This window comes from Clinocottus analis, unplaced genomic scaffold (genome assembly GCF_023055335.1).
Source record: "Clinocottus analis isolate CAN_PGR_092001 unplaced genomic scaffold, fCliAna1.0.p SCAF_13, whole genome shotgun sequence".
Classification (NCBI taxonomy): domain Eukaryota; kingdom Metazoa; phylum Chordata; class Actinopteri; order Perciformes; family Cottidae; genus Clinocottus; species Clinocottus analis.
The window spans coordinates 13,256,199-13,280,000 of NW_027175854.1; the positions used below are offsets into that span (position 1 = coordinate 13,256,199).

A 23,802-nucleotide genomic window follows, 5' to 3' on the forward strand; every position below is an offset into this window, starting at 1 on the left:
CAAGTATGCATTTAATAGATAACAAGTATGGATTTTAGCAGAATATTTCATTAGATACCTGTACATGTGACGCTGGTGTGCATAAGCAATGATGCTTTTCTGAGTAAAACATAGTATATATACTTCTGTAAGTAAAGATTCAAATAAATCTACACAGTGACTCAAAAATGATGAGATGTGACGGAAAACAAAGACAATCTATACAAATGTTGACTTCTTTGTCAAACTTGTGACTTCAATTCAAATAACCATAAGTCTTGCAACATTGATTGACCAAGATCATATTATTACTTTTGTCTCTTCTTTTATTTTCTTGGTTGATATATGCTCCTATACAATCTCATAAAAATTGTATTTATTACAAAATACATTTTATCATAAAAAATCTTTTGAAAAGAAAACAATGTAGGAAGTCTGCAGACTCCTTCGCAGAGCTAATGCTGGTGAACGTTTGCTCTCACGTGTAATTGAAGAGGTAAGTACCCGGTGCCACCAGAGAGGGCAGAAGAGTTCAGCTAATCTCTCCCCGCCGCTCTGCCTCCTCTGCCTCCTCTGCCTCCTCTGCCGGGCTCCAGCAGCCCCTCGCCCCGCTCCGGCTCCGGGCTTTACCTCCAGCCTTTGTAGATCAATACCCCCCTTCTCTCTCTCCAGCTGTACAGACCTATAGAGAGAGAGAGAGAGAGAGAGAGAGAGAGAGAGAGAGAGAGAGAGAGAGAGAGACACACACACACACTCACACTCCTCCTCCTCCTCTATACCAAACCTCTCCATCGTCCTCCCCGGCAGACGGAGCAGACCTCCGGGAAGAGCGCGTGGATTTGTCCCCCCCCCCCCCTCACCTCCTCGCATCTGTGTGAATGGGAATCAGCCGCACCGGCAGGAGTGATGGAGACTCTGCCTTCATAGTTACTGGAACTTATTTCTCAGCCCGAAACGACGGGAGATAACTGCGCGTGTGTCTGTTTGGGGATTTCTCTTTTCTTTTTTTCTATCTTTTTCTGTTTAGGATCCAAACCCGATCGGGGAGGGATATTTTTGGGGGAGAGGAGAGGTTGTTTCATTCTCTCTCTCTCTCTCTCTCTCTCTCTCTCTCTCTCTCTCTCTCTCTCTCTCTCTCTCTCTCTCTCCTCCTCCTCATCATCACCATCCTCCTGGCTCACCATTCTGTTTTTTCCTTTTCATATTTTGATTTTGAATTGACACTTGGATTCTGTCGAGGATTAAAAGAAGGGGAAGAACAGAGCAGGAGAGCAGCTGTCTGTGGCCGTGGTTCCTCGGCTCGTCGGGACTGAAGCCGGGCAGCATGGAGCCGGGCAGCATGGAGCCGGGCAGCATGGAGCCGGGCTGCGCTGGATGTACCAGGGATGTTTGGGAGGTGACGGCGCGGAGGAAGAGGAGGAGGACGGGAGGGTTCTACCTGCTGCTCTGCGGGCTGCTGGCTGCTCACACCCCGGCACACGGTGAGGAGAGCAACACACACACGCACACACACATGTATATACACAGTATGCATGATTTCGCCCTTCGTCCCCGCAGTGTCTGTGTGTGTGTGTGTGCGTGTGTGCGTGTGCGTGTGCGTGCGTGTGTGTGTGTGTGTGTGTGTAATTGCCGGTTGCCGCAGACCAAACGAGAATTGACACATTTGTTGCGTCTCCTCCCGGCGGGATTCTGGTCTGGCCGGGTGGAACTGGGTCTGACTGAGCTGTAGGTCCAGACTGCTGCTGGTCTCACCGGGTTTGATGGCTTCAGGGTTTGATGGCTTCAGGGTTTGATGGCTTCAGGTTTGATGGCTTCAGGGTTTGATGGCTTCAGGGTTCGATGGCTTCAGGTTTGATGGCTTCAGGGTTTGATGGCTTCAGGGTTTGATGGCTTCAGGGTTCGATGGCTTCAGGTTTGATGGCTTCAGGGTTTGATGGCTTCAGGGTTCGATGGCTTCAGGTTTGATGGCTTCAGGGTTTGATGGCTTCAGGGTTTGATGGCTTCAGGGTTCGATGGCTTCAGGTTTGATGGCTTCAGGGTTTGATGGCTTCAGGGTTCGATGGCTTCAGGTTTGATGGCTTCAGGGTTTGATGGCTTCAGGGTTCGATGGCTTCAGGTTTGATGGCTTCAGCTCTGTGTTAGGTGCTGATCAGAGGCAGGTCTGCTGCTCTTACCTTCCATCACCTCGACTAGAGGACCTCATTCGGGCCCGCTCGGCTGCTGGTCTGACTGCTGGAGCAGAGCCGGGTACATCTGGTCCGTGTGTGTTTCAGCGGGCTGTGCCAGGTTTCTGCCATCCTGTCCAGAATAAAGAGGTATCGGTGCTGTTCGGGTCTCACTGCTTACCCCCCATGAGGCGGTACCAGGGTTCTCCTTCGTCCTGTGCGCCTCGTGGTGCTGACGCTTGTCTTTCAGCAGGTTTCAGAGGTTCTTTCAGGGTTTTCGCTGCCTTGGTTTCTGAATGAAAGGGTTAACAGGTACAGATCAGGTTGGCTGCCGCGTTTGACTTGCTTTTACTCATTTGACCAGATTTGACTGGTTTGACTGGGCTTTACTGGGCTTCCAGTGGGTCTAATCTTTTGCCCGGCTGCTGCTTTGAGCAGGTGATGGTGGATCTTTCAGACCTTAAGTTGCTCCCAGAATGCTGAGGATGAGAGTCTTTTCCAAGCTTTAGATGTATTTGATCGGGTGTTACCATTTCACACCAGTCCTGCTGATCTCATGCTAGCTGGGCTGCTGGTTTGAGACCACACCGGTGAATCGTACTGGTTTTGCTCTTCAGTTTCTCCTACAACAAGGAGGACTGTTTCAGCTGCTGATTTGGGACAGATGGAGTTCTTCATTAACCGCAGTGAGCTCACATTAAACACATCAGAACCTCAAAAAGAACAAAATACAGCAAAACATTTTTTTTAAAACTATTTTTAGAAACACAATGACCTGCAATGTGCAACTCCATCTGATTTAGTACTGTATGATGCAGGTGGTCTGTCAGATATTGTGGAGTGATATAATATATCCTGATGAACCAACTCGTCTGAGGCGATTTGTAAATGCTGCTCGTGGTTCAGCCCACTTTAAAAATCCCAAAGCTTCGTTTAAGAATGTGAGTTGTTTTGCTTCATCTATTTTTACTCATTCAACAAACAGATCGGAGAGCTGCTGGTTGCTCTCTCTCTCTCTCTCTCTCTCTCTCTCTCTCTCTCTCTCTCTCTCTCTCTCTCTCTCTCTCTCTCTCTCCTTCTCTTTCTTCGTCAATAAATAAATTGTCAAAACACTTTAATTAAACTAATTGGTGAAGGGAGAGCACACACACAGATGCACTCCTCCCAGCTCATTCATGGAACTCTCACTCACACACACACACACACACAGACACACACACACACACACACACACACACACACACACACACACACACACACACACACACTTTCTGTGTTACCACATGTCTTTTCATGAGCAGGTCTCTTCTCGTGGTGCGTTCAGGAGCTCTGAGGGAGAGTTCACCGGCTGGGGCACAGTCTTTGGTTATGATGAAGACCTGGATGCCAACATAAAGGCCACGCCCACATAAAGGCCACGCCCACAAATAGGCCTATCAAGGTCAATCAATTTGATTCACATTGCTTTGAGTTGAACTTTTTTCCAAATGATATTCAGCAGAATCAGGTGTGTTTCAAATACAGCATTAGAGGCTCTTTTAGCATTAATCACACACACACACACACACACACACACACACACACACACACACACACACATGTCCTGGTTGACTAAGACCAAAATGATCAATAAGTTGGCAAATTGATGAGGAAGGGACAGCCTGATCTTGAATTTTCTATATATATATATATATATATATATATATATATATATATATATATATATATATATATATATATATATACATACATGGTTTGTAAAATTCAATTCAGTTTGAAAAAATAGAAATCACAAATAGAAATTTGCCTCTGAGAGTTTTACAATCTGTACACTTTAAAAACATCATAAACCTGGAAATGAGCATGTTTGTACTTGCGGTTCCATTGTCTCGAGGTCAATGTTTTTTAAATTGGTTTATTGGTTCATCAATTTTGAAGCTTTTATGCACTCGTATGGAACAAAGTTACCGACCATTATTTTCTTGACAGGAGAACCTTGAGACTATGCTGGCTAAATCAGATTCAACTCATACATGAGATGAACAAGAAAGTGAGCAACTTACATTCTTTTTATTATTAATATGAATAAATTTAACCTCCTAAGAAGAAAATATGCTATGAAGAAATGATTCTTTGCGAGATGAGAGGCGTTAAAAGTCAGAAAGTCAGAAACACAGCGTGAAAACATTGTTTCAAACTCTCTGGATGTTTCAGCCTCCGCATCCGATGAAGGTGAATTCATCATCTTTGTTTTCGTGTTGGCCTATTATTATTATTAGATTAGGTTATTAGATTATTCCCAATGAGCTTTAACCTCCATGATTCATCATTAAACTCGACACGAGGCCAGTGAACCTGACGGAGCTGAGAGTCCGTCTGCAGCGCGTCTTCATATTTTTAAACGGTCTCACACTCGAGGAAAGCGGTGACCTTTCTGTACCCTTCTTTGACCTTGTGGTGTCACATGTAGCTCAGAGCATGAAGGGTAAAATGCTGAAAAGGGGCCAGTAAAGTCTGAATTATACATACGACACCTGAGTGTCGGGATGATTAATGTCCTCTAGCAACAGTCGTTGCAGTCGTTAGAATGCAAATACGGTCTGTTGGTCTGTATCAAATACGCCAGTACATCACCCGCATGCTAAGAATTCTAACCAGCACAAAAAACTATTGAATTAAATGTATTTTGTATTGCCCAAAATGACAAATTACAAATGTGCCTCAGAGGGCTTTACAATCTGTACACATAGACATCCTCTGTCCTCACATCGGATCAGGAGAAAACAAAAAAAATAATAAGCTGTGGCAAACGGGAACGCTATTCACCTTCCAATTCACTATTGGGGCTCTCCGAAGTTAACACAGTTCGTCCTGAGGTGAACATTGATCATGTGTGTCGATGCAACGCTGCCCAATCGTGACCAAGAATGTTCCCAGAACAACTCAAGTTTGGGCAAACCGAGCCAGCAGACGTTGAGCTACTTTACACGACGGGTGAAAACTTTGAGTGAAGTGGGAGGTCCGTAGCGTCCATCCTCTGAGGACCTCCCATCCTCTGTTAGCCCAAAATGTCACGTCGTTCCCTCAAATATTTGTTGAGATATTCCAATTTGGAGCAGCGGCATTTCAAATCATAGCTTTGGGCCGCGAGCACGGCTCCGAACCAGCTTTAAAGCCATAAAGAAAGACAGCGTTATCCTCAGGTTGCTCATGTAGTTACCACACACATTATTGTTATCGTTAATTCAATTGTTGTTTCACGGGGCCTCCGGTGTACAGAGGTCTGCCTCTCCCCGTTAAACAACCAGCAGCCCTTAGAAATTCTGTGTTCTTTCTTTCCTGCTCTGTAACGTTCACAATCTTCTTGCTGTTTATCTGTTTGTTTGTTTGTCCCTGAGTGCTTCCATCCATCCCGTTCATCCTCTGTCTGGGTGTGTGTGTGTGTACTTAGGGGGCGTGGTCATTTGAACAATTCTGTAGAAAAAGCATCGTGTTGGCATTAAGACGGGGCAGCTTTATCTCTGAAGCTTTGCCGCGGTCCAGAGGATTTGCTTCCAGCGTCCTCCATTCAGAACCCCTCCATGTCTCTGGGTCTGCGTTCTGTTTTCTGCGTCTCCTTGTTTCACTTTATCTGTTATCCCATCTCATCAGCCCTAATCTCGTTCTTTCTTGTTGAATATTTTTTCATCTTGTCTCCTCGCGTGTGTCCCACTCCTCTCACATTATCTCTCGATGTCTTTTAAGTCTCAATGTCCCTGTTCCTTTTGTCTCATCTCACCTTCTTCTCTCATCTCCATCTAAACTCATCTTGATCTTGTGTTGCCTCATTCGTTCATTTGATCCAATCTGACATCATTGCAACTTTTATCTTGCTTGGTCTCATTTAATCTAATTTCATTTTCACGTTATCTCATCTACCTTCTCTTCTTGTCTTATGTCATTTTGTTTTATCTTATTTACTGTTTTTAAGTCTCCAGTATTTCAATTGTCTTATTCTATCTTACCTCCTTTTTTCGTCTTATTGGATCTATTTTGAACTATGTCTTACTTTGTCCATCTCATCTACTCTTACTTTGTCTTGTCGTTCTAAAACAATCTCCCTTAGTATCTTACCTCTTCCACCTGTTATGTCACGTCAATCTTTCTCACCTGGTTCCTTCTAATATAGTTTTATCTAATTCATCTCATCTAATCGTCTCATTGTTATTGATCTCATTCTATTGTCTTATAAATCTCACTTTCTCTTCGCTCCTCTGGTCCTATTTTAATTTGTCTTTTCATTGTATTGCATATTATTTTAGCATTTCCTGTTTAGTTTTCCCTTCTAGCCTCATATCCTCTCATGTGTTGTTGTGTCTCATTTTGCTGATCTGATTCCGTTGTAAATCTCATTTTCCTCAGTTTTCATGTGACTCATCTCATTCTCGTATTATCGTGTTTTGTCGTATCCTATCATATCTTATTTCTATTATCTCATCTTATTGTGTCTTATTCCATCCCATCTTATTCATCATGTCCTTTTGTTTTGTCTTGTTCACTCTCATCTCATTTTGACCATTATCCTCTTTTCTTTTCTCATTTCATCCTCATCCTGTTATGACATTTTCTTTTCACCTATCTTGTCTAACCATGTCTAGTCTAATTCATCTCAGCCAAATCTTTAGTGTCTCATCTTCTTGCGTGTTTCCTTGCCTCACGAGTTCCCGTCTTGTTTCATCTCTCGTGACACACTCCCTGCTTCCTGGGCTCGCTGCCTTGCTCAGTGGCATCTCGTCTCCATTCAAACCACCCACTCTGTGCTCATGTATTGGTCCTTCAGAATTATTCATGCCTCTGTGTTATTGACCCCGTCTCTGCTTTGAATGAAATAAATGAGGGCTCCCTGCCAATCGATAGGCGCAAAACAGCAGAGACCCTGTCCGTCTAATAATGATAAGTTATTGATCCGCCAATGAAGAGTCTGATGATCACACGCAGCTGACACCTGCTGGAAATAATTCCTAATTTTACTGTGGTTATCAAGTATTGATTGTGAGACTGAAGACTGATCGAGTTCAGCAGCCCATAACCATCTTCCTTCTATCAACAGATTGGTGTTTTTTGGATAATGGCATTGTGAAAATATGTGTTTCTGCTTTGCTTTTAGAGAGAAGGATGTGTTCCAAGGGCGTAGGTTTGCATATGGTCCATAGGGACTAGTCAAGGCCAAAGTTTGCAAAATATATTTGAAAACTCACTCGTATTATTATCTGTATTAGTATAGAAACTTAGAAATGGACTTTTCACTCTTTTAGCATAATACTATGTTCGTCACCCAGAAGAGTTAAACATCCATTTCCATGTTTTCCAATGTGCCCTCGAGACAAGATGCTCTCATTTAATTTAAACCAGCGAGTCAGAAACACTACGTGAATCGCTGGCAGAAGTCTGACACGGTAAGCTACTAAAATAGTCCAGGAAATAATAAAGCCTCATAATAGTATTTTGTTTGGTCTCAGCATTGATATTGTTGACCCTTTTATGCTTTGTAGATAGGAAAATGTCACCAAAATGAAAAGAAATATATGAATTTTATCAAGAAGGCCTGGTCGTTGTTAGTTCGCTAGTTGTTGTTAGTAGCCTTCAATGCAGTCTTACTTATGGCATGTTTGTTATGGCATGTATGTTGTTAAGAATTACTATGCATTAGCATTGTAGCATTGAATCTGACCATATGTCAGTGTTGCACCCTTAAAACGAACCGTCCACTGTTTTCAGCCAGAAACAAAGAAACTCCAGACACTATAAACAGCACAAAATCCATGGCCCGCCACTGCAAGAATCACATTAAAGCTAAAAGCTCACAACAGCACAAACTTTTCATTAATAAGCTGAGCTGAATAATAAAGTCAGAGACGTTCCATTGAGAGAAGCCTTTAAACACCAACAAGATGTTCATATACATCGTCAATCCCCCACCTATCTATCCAATAATTGTGTGGCTAAGATATCGTGTTGTATAAATGTATTCTGTATATCCAATATAAATAATCATCCATACCCATAGGCTGATGAGCTGGTTGGATGATGATTAAACGCAGCTGTGACCCGGCTCACATCCAGGCATGCAGGTAGGAACCTCTGATGCAATAAGGGTTAACAACAGTACATATTACAAGGCACGTCTACAGTTGTGACACTTTCAAGAATTAATTTGTTATTTATTAATGGCCAAAATCTCACATGCAGTAAAGTTTAGGTTTTTAGGCTGATGTAAGGTCAAACCTTTTTTATATTTTGGACTTGTCTTGTTGGTTTTGACTTACTTGAAATGGAACTTGTTTGTCTTGGGACTTGAACTAGGTCTGCACGGTCTTGTCTTGAGACTTGTTAGTCTATATTTAAGATATCCCTGATCCCTGTCTTGATTTGTGTTGTTGGTCTAGACTTTAGTTCCTGGTCTTGATTGGGTTGTTGGTCTTGGCTTGGGTTGTTGGTCGAGACTCGGGTTGTTGGTCTTGACTTGGGTTGTAAGTCTAGACTTGGGTTGTTCTTCTTGACTTGGGTTGTTGGTCTATACTTGGGTTGTTGGTCTATACTTGGGTTGTTGGTCTATACTTGGGTTGTTCTTCTTGACTTGGGTTGTTGGTCTTGACTTAGGTTGTTGGTCTTGACTTGAGTTGTTGGTCTTGGCTTAGGTTGTTTATCTTGGCTCAGGTTGTTGGTCTAGACTTAGGTTGTTGGTCTTGACTTGAGTTGTTGGTCTTGGCTTAGGTTGTTGGTCTTGACTTGAGTTGTTAGTCTTGGCTTAGGTTGTTGGTCTTGACTTGGACCTTGTTGACTTGACTGTAATGACTTGTTGAGTTGTATTCTGACCAATAGCCAGTTGGACCCGTCATGCTGTGTGTTGCGCTCTGCTCTGAACTCTGTGTTCCTGTAACAGATGCATGTGTGTCGCTGAGGTCTGGGAGGTTGACCGCTCGGACAAAGGAAAAAGACTCTTGTGTGTCATCACAGCCAGGAGCTGGATTAATAGGATGAATGGGTGAAAACGATGTGTTCGCTTTGGCTCAGCTCATTTTAATTTGTTTTTTTACTCCTGCGGTGGGCAAAAAGTAAATTACAAATCTGAGATAATAATTCAAACAGAAACATTCAGAAGTTTCCTCTGTGTAAGTACAGCAACGCTTCATTTACCAGTCAGTGGTCGACCGGAGGCAGAACACAGTGTGGGAATGTAAACGGACAAACATGACACATACAAACTACTCACACAAATTCCCCAGTTGTCCTCAAACTCTTTTGTTACCTATATGTAGAGTTATTTAATATTCTGTGTTCACTGTCATATTTTCGGTTTGAGTCAGTTCTCTTTGATTCAGTTTAACTTCAGACTCGTTGTGCGTTATGAAGGGAAATATAGATGCTGAGGAGTTTTTTACTTCATCTGAATTGAGATAGAGCAGTCTGAGTTTTTAATATCGTATGGATTGTAAAGTCACAGGAAACGGGCTAGAAGATAGACATGTGAAGAAAAAGTCTTTAACCTATGATGATTTTTATGATTCATTATTATTATTTTTGGTTTGAAGGTGTGGAATCAATGTAAGCTACACACGTCGTCACATGGCCAATAACAGGATGAGAGGTGCAATAACTGTCTATATTAGAGCTGACCTCGGCTTAAGAACACTAATACAACTATGATTGATTTTCTGCAATTGACAGATTTGCAAAACTGTTCAACGGTTTATGTAAATATGTCATTCAGTATGAAAGAAGACGAATAGAAAAGACTAATACATTAAAGAACTCCTGGTCGACTAAGACCAAAACGATCAATAAGTTGGCAAATTGATGAGGAAGGGACAGCCTGATCTTGAATTTACTATATATCTAGATATATATATATATCTAGATATATATATCTATATATATAGATATATATATAGATATATCTCTATATATCTATATATATAGATATATAGATATATCTATATATATATATACATATATACATATATAGATATATCTATATATGTATATATATAGATATAGATATATATATATATATATATCTATATATATATATATATATATAGATATAGATATAGATATAGATATATCTATATATATAGATATATATAAAGATTGACCCCCAACTCAGACAAAACAAGCCGACATAAAAAAGGAAGATGTGATCCAGAGCAGCTTTGATTAAAAAACAAAAAGCTCTTTTTTTCCAGCAGTGATTTCTGTTTTGAAGTCAGAAGCTGAGCAAGGTTTTTACAAACTGTATTTTTAGCCTGAAAATATGGCTGTGTACTAATGAAGTCTCTGGATTTGTTCTGCATTATTCAAATGGTGGGATGGAAAAAACAAACAAAAAGACAGGTCTGTGAGTAATTTACGGAAAGATAATTTGTCTGGGCTCGGAGCATTAGTGTTTCATTTACGTCTTGTGCTCTCTGCTGTCTATATTTAACATCAGCTGCTCTGCTCTGACATTCATGCATTATTCATGTTGGGAACCTGCATTACCTGCCTGAGGAGCACTACATCTTCCTCACCTTTAAATCCTCCTCATTAATACTCCTGCAGGCTTTTACATTAATTGGGTTTTATTTATTTCACTCTCGCCTGCTGCTTTTATGTCTGTATTGTTCTGCTTCGCTGCTCTTCGTTGTGGGTGTTGTTTTTATGTCGAAAGAGAAATTTGCGGCTGATTAAAAAGTGACGAACAATTGGGAAGGTTTTCATGCAGAGGCGTGGAGTTATCTGGCCTCAGGATGAAACCTCTTTGGATCCTGAACCCCATGACGCTCACAGGCTGAGCCGCAGTGAGCCAACCCAGCCTGTGCATCCACACGGCCAGGGGGCTGTTTTTGACTCACTCAAAAGTCAACTATTTTAAATGAATCCACTGGATAAACATGAGCAGCATGAGCGCTTTTGTTTTCTCGTTCATATAATTGCTTGTGGATGGAGTTCTTCAGGATGCCGTTGATTGATTAGTTCCATAGCAGTTGCCCCCATTCTAGAATATTTGTATTTAACACAGAAACATTTTGAGCAACTGCAAATAAGAGATAAATATGAAAAAAAAATAATGAACAAAAATATTGAACTGAGTCCCCGTCTGATTTGTGTCACTTTCTTCAATGGACGTCCTGACGGTGACTCAGACAAGGTGGAAAGAAGCCGTGCACCTCCAGCGCTGCGCTGACTTGTGTGTGTACAGAGGATGACACTGTGTGTATCAATGTGTCTGTGTGAATCATAGACTGTGGCGTAAACAACAACGTGGGGACCGTATCCATGCAATAAGTGTCGGTACGATGTTAGCATAGCATAGCACTCGTCCAGTCCAATCAGAAAACAAGTGTTTTAAAGGGGCTTGCAAGTCGTCTTAAGGCCAGACTTTACAAAGATGGCATTTAGCTCCCCTGAGAGCGCCACCGTGTGTATTCCTGATGTAAAGTTGGGCATTAAGATACAGCGGTCTGTGGAGCTTCATTAGTTGCACCAAACCTTGAATTCAAACTCTTTCCCTAAGTTCTGGTTTCCTGTTGTCCGTGTTCTGGGTCCTCCTGTAGTCCGTGTTCTGGGTCCTCCTATAGTCCGTGTTCTGGGTCCTCCTCTAGTCCGTGTTCTGGGTCCTCCTGTAGTCCGTGTTCTGGGTCCTCCTGTAGTCCGTGTTCTGGGTCCTCCTGTAGTCCGTGTTCTGGGTCCTCCTGTAGTCCGTGTTCTGGGTCCTCCTGTAGTCCGTATTCTGGGTCCTCCTGCTCCCCCTTGGTGAGGCGTGTCTCAGTGCAGGGCTGCAGAGGAAACACAACGTTGTCATTCTCCCGGGGTCCCGCTCTGCCGTGAAGCGAACAGGACAATCAACCCGCCGAGGTTGGCCAATAACAAACGGAGTCGGCCATGTTTGGCTGAAGTCCAGGAAGCATCCGGGGCGAGACACGATCACTTCCTGTGCAGCGCCGCAGCTCTCGCCAGGATGAGATGGATCGCCCCGACTGCAGCACTTTCCTCTCATGAATATTCATACGGTGAGGGATGGCGTCATGCGAGGGAGCAAGGAGGACTCCAGGAACCAGTGAACCCTGAACGTTCGCCGAAAAGACGACTAACACACACACACACACACACACACAGTCACACACACACACACACACAGTCAGAAGCACGCCGCTCGGCACCACGGCACACCCAGCTGGATTTATAGCCACTTATAAAGATTAGTGATGCGTCCTGCATGCAGCACACACACACACACACACACACACACACACACACACACACACACACACACGCTAACACCCTGAACTGTTGTCAGGTGAAAACCTTCTATCTCGTGCTGATTAGACCCATTCAAAGTGTGTGTGTTGGAAGCTTAAACGAGGGTTGGGGGTGGGGTTTGTGTGTGTGTGTGTGTGTGTGTGTGTGTGTGTGTGTGTGTGTGTGAGGGGAAGCATTATTGGACGCAGTGTTTCTTGACCAAATATTGCACTGTTTATAAATCAAACTTCTCACAGTAAACATGCACAGAGTGACTCAATGTGAGGACGAGGGGAGGACGTTTATCCATGAAGATCATTTGCCTTCCATGACTGAGGGAGAGAGAGAGAGAGAGAGAGAGAGAGAGAGAGAGAGAGAGAGAGAGAGAGAGAGAGAGAGAGAGAGGACACGAGCAAACGAAGGAATATGAAACCATCAAAGCTTTTAGTAACACTTCATAATTAGAGATTCCAGATTTGTTGAAAGTGACTGAAGCTCCAGCAAAACATGTTCAACCCTTCCAAAGTCTAAATGTTATCCTTTCACTTTCACACAATTAAACACGTGTTTAATTTGTATTTTCAATATTTGCTTTGTTTGGAAAGTATCTTATTAGTTGTTGTATTGATAATATCATTTATCAGTTCATAATTCCCTTTCTAGTATCGAGTTGATATTTCTGTGGAACCGTCTTTAAACTGGATGGATTCCATTTGAACACATCATGATAACATTACTTATTGGCACAATACTTGGTTTTACGTAGCAGAGCATGAACACATCATATTGCCAGTGAAAGCGACCTCCGTTTCATCAGGACTGACCACAGAACCCTGAGAGCCGCGAGGTGGGGAAGAGATTCAATACAACATTGTAATAAAGTAATTGCACCTGTTCAACCTGTTTGTCTCCGTGCAGCCTGTGATTTGCAGTGTAATTGTGTGTATGAATTAGATGTAATTAGACACAATAACAGATAAAAATAAAAGTTCCCACGAACATTTACAGTAAATGCCTCCTTTCCTTTCAAATGGCTAATTGCTAACTTGTTGCTCACAATCTGGTTTCCTTCCTCTGCGGCTACATTTTCATTGTCAGTAGAACTGTAATGGAACATGAATGGTTCACACCCGCCGGCTACCGGACATTCAGCGCTGGATGAGACATCCTCAGTTCGGTTCGCTCTGTGACCCAAACTGTCACGAGCAAAAGAGTTTCCCCCCACAGAGTGGCAACGGGCCACTATAAAGGAAGAATTCGGGCCCATAAAGCCACCGTTGAACATTTACATTATTTTTTTGGCAAATTTCTTTCCCAAAAAGACTGCAAAAACATACCTGTGACTGAGTTAGCGCTCCGGGAGCAGAAGGCTTCTTCTGGGTGTCTCGTGCCTCTCCGTCTTCACCCGACTCCCTCCAGGACATAACACAAAGACTGCGGGTTTCAAGTATGAGCAAACTTCTTCCCTTCATTGCAGTACTGCAAACTAAAGCTGTCAAGTCAGCAGTCTGTGTTCCTCATGAATATTCTGGTCAGGAGCAACTCGTTACGACTCCACTGAATTGTAGAAGTGTGATTTACTCATAAAAAAAGACACTGTTTCTTTTGCCTAGAAACTACTTCATATTGCGATGTTGACTGTGGATGATCCGTCTCTGGAGCAAGTTCTACGTCTCTGCAGGTTGAAGGAACCGCAAACAAAGGCAGAGAAAAAGGAAGAGAGGGAGAGAGAGAGAGAGAGGGAGGGAGGTGATCTATACCTGAAAACTGATTTGTAAAAGCATCAACAGGAATAGAACGTCTGGGTTTGTAGTGAGTGGTATGGTCCTTCAGTGGCATTTAGTCTCCTCTGTCATCCTTCCCCACGGACATAAAGGTCAGGTGACTTGACTGTCAGTGAGCTCCGCCCCGTCAGTCCTCATCAGGACCCCGGCAGGGTGGGAGAGGTCGGGACCTTCAGTGAGCCGGTCGCTGCGGTCCAAACCAGAACATCTTCACTGACCTGGAAACGTTCACGTCTCGACTTTCAAAACCAAACTAACTTCAGAGAAATGTCACATCGGCTTAACCGGCTACAGTCACACACACTCACACACACACACACGCACACACATTCACACACACTCCTGCAGCTACAGCGGGCCTCCTGTGCGTAGCGGTCGTCGTGATGGTAATCCACCGCCTGCAGCACACCGTCAGACTGCATCAGCAGCGGGAGGCGGCAGGAGGACGTGCTGCTGACATCACACAATGATTCATTATTATCTCTGATGATATTATTACGGTGACTACGCCGTCTCCCTCGTGACATACCTCGGAGCTGAGTCATGCAGGGGGTCAAGTTTGGACTAGGTGGGTGGTGCAAAGGTTAAGCCAGAAAATGAATGTTTTATTTTGAAATGCCAAAAACTAATTCTTGGCACTTCATCAAAGAACAAAACAATCTAAAAGACTTTATTAACGATGCCGCAGTATGCTGATGGGAAAATGATCAGATAAATTCCATGGTCGATGAACAGCTGTAAAACGCTGGATAAACATATTTCATTTCCTTCATTTCTTTTTCAAAATAAATGTTCCCTGTTAGTTGGGCTGTTCCTCTCTGTAGTGTTACTGGACTTGTTTTCTTAAAGAAACAAAGCTCTGCTCATTGGGTGATGAACATATTTCCATATAACATCTTCAAAACTAAAGATTATTGTTTAGTTTAAAAACATTTTGAATCAGAAAAGTTAGGAAATGTTGGGTTTCCCTCTTCTCTTACTTTTACACTTACACAGGGTTTACCGTACCCACATGCTGTTCACACAGAACTCAAAGCGAGTCGGGCCAGCGTGTGGTCTGGCTGATCGGATCCCAATGCGAGCAAGATCCCATGTTGAAGACTTGGCAGCTAAAGCGACCTCACCGTGATCAGATGCCAAACGTTGTGTTTAAAAGACAAGTGTGACCACGACTGCACACAAGAAGTGAACGTAGTCGCTGAGACGTTGATTTGTTGACTGACGGTTTGAAGCCTTGAGTTCGACGATTTGGCCGTCGCCATCTTGTTTTTTTAGCGCCTCGCCCTAAAAGCATATCCTCTCCTCTAATGAGGACCATCATTTACTAAATGAACATCATGCTGTATTGAAGAAGCCTTTAAACTAGCGATTGAGACATTAACTCATGTTTACAATGTTTACTGAGGGAATACATCAAGAGAGAAGTAGAGTCATTTATATAGACTTCTATACAACCAGAGGAGTCGCCCCCTGGTGGTCAGGAGAGAGAATGAAGCTTTAGCACATAAAGCATAGACTTCTATACAACCAGAGGAGTCGCCCCCTGGTGGTCAGGAGGGAGAATGCAGCTTTACATATGAATCATATACTTCTATACAACCAGAGGAGTCACCCCCTGGTGGTCAGGAGAGAGAATGCAGCTTTAACACATGAAGCATAGACTTCTATACAACCAGAGGAGTCGCCCCCTGGTGGTCAGGAGGGAGAATGCAGCTTTAACACATGAAGCATAGACTTCTATACAACCAGAGGAGTCGCCCCCTGGTGGTCAGGAGGGAGAATGCAGCTTTAACACATGAAGCAGAGACTTCTATACAACCAGAGGAGTCGCCCCCTGGTGATCAGGAGAGAGAATGCAGCTTTAACACATGAAGCATAGACTTCTATACAACCAGAGGAGTCGCCCCCTGGTGGTCAGGAGGGAGAATGCAGCTTTAACACATGAAGCGTAGACTTCTATACAACCAGAGGAGTCGCCCCCTGGTGGTCAGGAGAGAGAATGCAGCTTTAACACATGAAGCATAGACTTCTATACAACCAGAGGAGTCGCCTCCTGGTGGTCAGGAGAGAGAATGCAGCTTTAACACATGAAGCATATGCTTCGCTCGTCAGAACCGGTGGTTCTGTTGATGTGAATAAAGTTCACATGTTGTGCGCTGACAGCAGCTGGCAGCGTCTGTCCTCGTCCTCTGGCTCTGAATCACACGATGTTAATGTCTGCATTGGTTTTAATTGCAGCTCCTATGGAGAGCTGAACGCCTCCCTCTGCGACCCTCATTTGTATTCCACCATCTACCTTCCTCTTTACAAGTCACTTAATTTTCCACCAAGACTTCAAATCCCATTTATGAAGTTATTCTCTTCTTTGCCCTCAGGTGAGATAGAGAAAGCTGCCAGTGAAGTGAGGACACGTCTCATGTCTTCAATGAGAATCTCACTCATCAAACAATCAAATTACATTCTGACCTCCATGTCACAGGTTTCAGTCAGTGGACGGTCTTATTATAAGTGCGCTGGCTGCCTGAAACCTCTAAATGTTAATCAAGTTATTGAAAGGATTTGAACCTAGCTCGGGTATTTACTGCTCGTAGATGTAATTTACATTGTAATTAAACTCTTTCAGATTTCTCAAGGTCCTATAATCATCCCTGTGTGACTCAGACCTATCATTGCCCCGCTGGTTATTTTCCCTCTGACAGACTGGACGGACTAACAAGGTTCTCGGTGTCTGCGGGTCTTCCTCTCACCCTGACAGCTGATTGGCTGCCCAGGCTCTGTTTTACCCAGCAGCCCCTTTCATGTTTCTGTTTGAGAGACATTCACAGCGGGTGACAGAGACGCTGCCAGAGACGACTTTCAAGTGTTAATTAATAAAGAATCTGTCAATCACTCTTCAACGAGTCAGCGAATGCTGGAACCGTTAATCCTTCAGGCGCTTTCGGTCCAGAGCAAGAAATCTCAACAACTCTAAAAATGAAAAACAGTTTATGTAACTGCACTATGACCCAGCCTGTAAGATCATTCTCTCATCCGAACACTTTGTGACGTTTGTCCATGAGGCTTTAGTGAGAGCTTCCAAGTTTCAGCAAACCCTCTGAACTGCTCCACATGTGTGTGTTAGTGAGATTTGATCATTACCGTAATGGAATACATGGCTCTCTAAGCCCCAACAATCTTTGCCAAGTGTGCAGGGGCCTACTGTCAGTAGGTCACAGTAGAAGGACCTGGAAAAAAGGAAAGAAGGATTTTACTCTGACTTGTTTTGTGATGAAACTCTGAAACAGAGAATGTTCTTATCATTCTTTTAGGGCTGAGTCTCGGAGCCTCATCATGGAGTTGGTTGCTCATAGAAAAGTAATGATTTATTGGTCAAACCTGAGAGTGAAAGAATGTTTAGTTTAGAGTACAAATGACATCTCTGCTGACGGATCACAATGTAGTAAAACTACTGCTTATGTGCTGTCGAACGAGTAGCCTGAGCCTCGACTGGTTCTGACCGCATTAAGTCCATTTCATCCACCGGTCTGTACGGGCACTCTCAATACTCACCACAAAGACTGAGTGGATACCCCCAAGTTCCCCCAAAAAATCCAATATTATCGAGCAATGTTTTTGTACTTTCTTTGAGGCGGAACAGTTCGTGTGTAGTAGAAAATGTAACAAAGTGCAGCGGAAAAATATTTGTAAGTCTTGTAAATCGGATCTAATCACTGTGGTCTGCAGTGCGGTTCCAACCGGATTTCTCCAGATGTGACTCAGTTTGTGTGTTGGTGCTGAGCAGAATCCTCGCAGCCTACTGAATCCAACAATAACGCTGGGACACCAACCTTCGCCAAGATACGCACAACACTGCCATTTACGTCCAGCAAAAAAATAAAAATGGACCTACTTATGGCTGAAATGGATTAATCTGGGGCTTAGATTGGTCTCTATAGCTTCCTCTGAGCCTGCAGCACAAGGCGAGAGTAGAGCGAGGAGCATTCACAGACCAGGGAGAGTGTGGGAATACTTCTGGAATCGCTCGAAAATCCTGAACTAAATGATTATTAAAAATACTTAACTTCACTCAATCAAATACAAACTACACACATATACTGCTAACATATGGAGTATTCATTAATATAGTTATGAAAAGAAAAAAAGACTTTTAGGTTATTTCTGAAATTTTTTGGTGTACTATCATCAACTAATATAACTTAAAACTTAGAATAATATAACTTATTAACTATGTTCACAAGGGTTTTCTGTATAGTCCATTGTGTTATATTATTCAAATAGCGTTCAGGGTTGAGGAGATATTCAGTATTTAGTTGAATCAAACATTCGCAATTTTCCCAACTAGAATTGCAGGGGTAAAACCGGTTTTAAATGTTGCTCTACATTTGGATGAGGAGCGGCCTTCAGGCATCGCACCGCCTCCTGGATCTCTTGCCAAGAAATCTGTCTTTGTAGTGTCGACACAATGGAGTACAGATGGGTCTACCGACACACTTTTTGGACAGTCATGGTGCTGGATTTAAACATAAGAAATGACAGAAGAATAAAAAAAAGAGCTTGAAAGAGAAGTTGGACACGACACATGCTTTCTGTTCCCCCCCGATGGAATGAATCAGAACCAGCACTACCTTTTGTCTGACGCTCAAACACCTGAGCATCAAACAGCAGCAGAGGGAATGTCTGCTGAAACAGTCAAAGTAAGCCAGTGGACTCTGCAGATCACCAATCAATTATGAAAAATATGCCGTTAATAATGGACGATCAGACAGAAGAAGAGCTTGTGTTTCAGCTTTTACTCTCATGGCCTCGTTCCTGCAGATACGTTTACATACGAGTCGCTGCATGAACATTATCTTTACATTATTGGAAAGGGGAAGACTAATGGTTTATTCAACGCTGCAGAACAGACACACACACACACACACACACACACACACACACATGCAGGTTATTATGTTTAACGACGGTAGACATTAATGACTCTAACATATGTAGTGCATTATCGTCAGGTTTTAAATATAAATCCTTTCAGTCAAAATCTTGTCCAATACAATTTTTCTTTTGCCATCTTCTGTTTTGGCCGTCGCCATCTTGTTTTCTTGCAACCAGGGAAATGGTATGACCATATTTGGACAGAGGAGTTTAGACGCCTTGGAAAAGACACTGTATACGGCTCTGGTAGCAACCTGTCAATCACCTGGTAGCCCCGCCCTAAAGCATCGCCTGCTTTATGGTCTGTTTGACTCTAAATGACCATCATGTACTAAATGAACATCATTCTGTATTGAAGAAGACTTGAAACTAGAGATTGAGACATAAACTCATGTTTACAACGTTCACTGAGGGAATACATCATTTTCTCATAGAAAAGACATTGCACAGTTTTGGTAACGCTTTAGGAGTTCATTTAATGTATTATTTAGTTTTAGGATCTTATTTAATTTTGATTTGATTCATTCGTAATATTTCAATATTTTTTCATCTTCCAAAATGAAAATTCTCAAGTATTGAAAGTTCAATGCTCTTGGAAAAGAAGTAGTTGCAACTATTTAATCACATCTGTGGCATAAAATAGTCTTAAAATACATTATCCAACAAAAATATTTATTGTGACAGGCGTATCAGGAATAGTACAAAGCTAACAAAACAATATCTAATGTACAAAACAATATCTAATGTACAAAACAATATCTAATGTCAGACCTTTCAACTCCAAAGAGCTCTTTACTGAAAATGTATATTTTTACTGTGTTCAGAGAGAAGAAATGAAATCAGAGAGGAATACAGAAATAAAGGTTGAATGAAATAAAGACATTTTTGAGAGATATCTGCTCTTTGTGTGTGTGTGTGTGTGTGTGTGTGTGTGTGTGTGTGTGTGTGTGTGTGTGTGTGTGTGTGTGTGCGTGTGTGTGCACATGCTGAGAGGTTTTGCCCTCATCTACATGACAATCAACACTCATCGCCCCATCTGTCCGACACACACACACACACACACACACACACACACACACACGCACACACACACACACACACACACACACACACACTTGGTGACACTTAGTCACACACAGTCAGGGGCTGTGACAGATGTACTGGCATAGAAGAAGAAAAGGAGGTCATTGTTAGCTTTCTGACTCGCGCATAAACGCACACACGCGCGCGAACACACACACACACACACACACACACGGCAGATGGGCTCTTCTTAAAACAAAGCCTGCTGCTGCGCTGGCTGAAGGGAGTGAGTTTATGAGAGTCAGTTCATGGCCACATATCTAAATGCCGAAGTTTGAATGGAAATGAAACGTCAAAATGATTTTTCCTTCAGGGGAATAATGAGAAAAGAAGAGTATGACTTGACTTCTGGACTCGGGGCTCCAGGTCTCTGTCTGGAGACACAACCTGCTGAGAGGACTCCATCTCTGCTGCAGCTGCTGCTGCTGTCCTCATGGATGATTGATCTGTGAATTTAAATGTGCTCTGTGTTGTTGGATGCCTCCCCTGTGTGAGCACTTTTACTGCCTGCAGCCAGTAATGAGAATGTAAATGAATTAATCTGCCACCTTAGGAACAGAATGGGAACAGTGAGAAAAGGTAAAAGGCATCGGTTTTCTGTTCTGGTGCAATTTCTATTTAACAAAGGTTCACATGGGATTGAGATCACTGACGCCCTCCGCAGTAATTATAAGTTATTGGATTTATAATTATAAGTTATTTGACGAGTCCCGTGCTCACAGAGCTACAGACGACCTGCCAAGTCTCACAGTGGAGAAGCTGCAAGCGACATGCTTTGATGACTCATCAAATGACTTATCATTACTTTTGAGTGCCTACTTTATGTGTAATATCATCTGTTATTTGAGGTTTTCTATGTTATATATGAACATAATATCCTCCCCCATGTTTGTAACAATGCTGTTTTCTTCCTGTATTAGGAGAGATGAGACAGAACACGTTGATCAGGATGAAATATTCATGTGTTTTGGACAAAGTGGCTATACTGAGGTAGCTTCAGAGCCTGAACATACAGCAGTGTGTGTGTGTGTGTGTGTGTGTGTGTGTGTGAAGGGTTCCTGCAGTGGAGCTCTTCATCTCATCAGGAGAACTCTTCCAGTCTTCCTCAACAGAGCCTTTTCCAGTTTCTCTGTCAGCGTTCTGAATGAGGAGACGATATCACTTACGACCTCCTTGTGATCACGAGACAACTTTTAGATGTAGATGATTATTAGTTTAAGCTCGTCGGCCTTTGTTTTGTCTTCATGTCGTTGGGAGATCACAGAATGAGAGCGTACATCTCCTCCCCTGCCATCTCTCTCTGCTCCGACACAAAGAGAGTCAAACGTGGTTCACGTTCACGCGGCGGCGCAGCAGATTTATTAATGAACAGAAAAACGTTTGATTCTTGTTCTTCGGTCTCTCCACTTTATTTTTCTCTCTCTGTTACATTTTAACCAGCAACCGCCTCGAGGGAAACTCTCGTTAAAAGTGCTGATTTAAAACAAGCCTCAGATTACACTGTGAGGAAGATTAGACGCTACTTTCCTTTACTAAAAGTTATGATCATATTCTCTGTGAAGCCCAACGTCCTGATGTCAAAATAACAAAATAATAGTGTGTGACGTGTGTGTGTTTGTGTGTTTCTCCAGGAAGTCGACTTGAACATTGAAACGGTTTTTAATGTTTAATACACAGATTATATTTATGTAAAACAATACATTTTACGTATACGGCCCGCCGAGTATTTTGATTATATTTATATATATATATATGTTTTTTAAATAATTATAAGTTATATGTGTGCGTGCGTGTGCACGTGTGTGTATGGGTGTGTGTGTGCGTGTGGGTGTATGTGTGCGGGATTGTGTGTGCACGTGTGTGAGTGTACGTGTGTGTTTGTATGCGTGTATGTGTGCGCGTTTGTGTTTGTGCACATGCGTGCGTGTGTGTGTGTGTGTGTGTGTGCGTGTGTGTGGTTGTATGCATTGTGAAAGCATCTTTACTTTCTTTGCCTCATGAAATCTGCAGGTGCACGTTGGTGTCTGATGTCTGAGTTTGTTAGTTCGGTGAAAGAAGTAAGTTTGTTACATAAAATAAGTGTAACTGTTTTGTAAATGACCATTTGTTATGTGAAATATCGTTTCACGCAGGTGGTGTTAGTTGAGTACAAATGCACGTTAGTCTTAGAGCAGCATTATCTCGTAGCACACAGCGTTGGTTGGGAGGACGTTTATTTTGTTTATAAAATGTCATTTCAACCGCACCGTGTCACAGCTTTAGAAGTCAAGACCGGCGATGTCATCCTGCTGATGGAGGCGTCAGATCAGAACACGTCCTATTTATTCTTCTCAAGAACAGACACACAAGTATCTCTGCCTTTGATGTGGATCCCTTTGCTTGGAGCGATGTGCGAACAAACAGACCCAAAACATATTCCATGGCTTGTGGCTGAATCCAAACAGGAAGTGCTCCGTTGGCCTAAAAGCTGCAAAAAAGATGAAATGAAAGGATGCCAAGCAGCCGCGTTCTGTTTGAGAGTCCGCTGAGAGAGACTCGGCCTGCTCGCACGCCGCCTGCTCCACGCCGTGATGGGCTTCCCTGCACGCTCCGCCTCTAACCCGCAGCGCGATGGCATTACTGATATGATGATGTGTATCTCCATCAAGCTTCAACCGGCCGCGGAGGCGTGCGAGCCTTCAGACCCAAACTGAAGAGCGTTCAGATCAGTGAGGTCATCAGAGGACACTGAAGACGCACCACAGCAGCAAATCACAGTCAACAGACCACAACGCTGATTTAATCACTTTCATCGGCTTCAGGAGAGGCGGGATTTATATAATATCAAAAATTAATTAAAGAGATATTTTGGAAAGGATAAAGCTCATTAGTCTTGTGCTCAGAATAAAGTCCTTTCTGTTCCTCTCTGGTGTAAAGTACCGCGGAGGAGCTCGGCCTGCAGCGCCGCGCCGGTCCTGCAGTTTAATATATCTTCCAATAAGTTGCAGTTCTGCTTCATTATATCTGAAAACATATTCTGTTTTACTTCTCAAACGTCAGCTTTATCTCCTACGAACAAACACATTCCTGTCTGAATGAAGCCCACACAACCCCAACAGAAACTCATTAATTTTAATGGGATGAACTTTCCTTTACCTCTTTTTATTCTCCGTGTGTCTGAGACAGCGTGCGTATGAATATGATTCAGACTTGGTTGTACACACGCATCTGAACCTCCCTTGTCTTAAGGCCTTGTTGATATGCTGCCTCCCCGCTCCTGGACCACAGGCTGTATTTTGAGTCACGTTGTCGTCAACTGCACTTCTGAAGCCTCGAGTTCAACATTTTCGAGGTCGCCATCTTGTTTCATTGCAACCGGTGAACGGAAGTGACCTTATATAAATGTGATGAGTGGCATTGTGGGAGAGCGACTGTTTACGGAGGTGGTCTTGTCAATCACAAGGTAGCGCCGCCCTTCCCTGGGCATTTTTGACATTCCCAATAACATTCATATAATATGTATTATTAATTGGATAAAGGGAAATATGATTTACAATACCTTTTACTTCATGGTTAAGCATTTACGCACACGCACTTGCCTTTCTTTTAGGGTGTTACATATC

The 23,802-nt window shown here is 42.8% G+C and overlaps 1 protein-coding gene across 1 annotated transcript in view; it reads left to right on the forward strand.

Moving 5' to 3' along the window:
• Positions 1 to 1,189: 1,189 nt before the first annotated feature.
• dcc (DCC netrin 1 receptor) overlaps positions 1,190 to 23,802 on the forward strand; it is a 205,214-nt gene continuing 182,601 nt past the window's right edge. Inside the window, exon 1 of the mRNA XM_068574751.1 lies at positions 1,190 to 1,460. Within this exon, the coding sequence (XP_068430852.1) occupies positions 1,304 to 1,460 (157 nt within the window). The 5' untranslated portion in view covers positions 1,190 to 1,303. The remainder of the gene's footprint in view (positions 1,461 to 23,802) is intronic.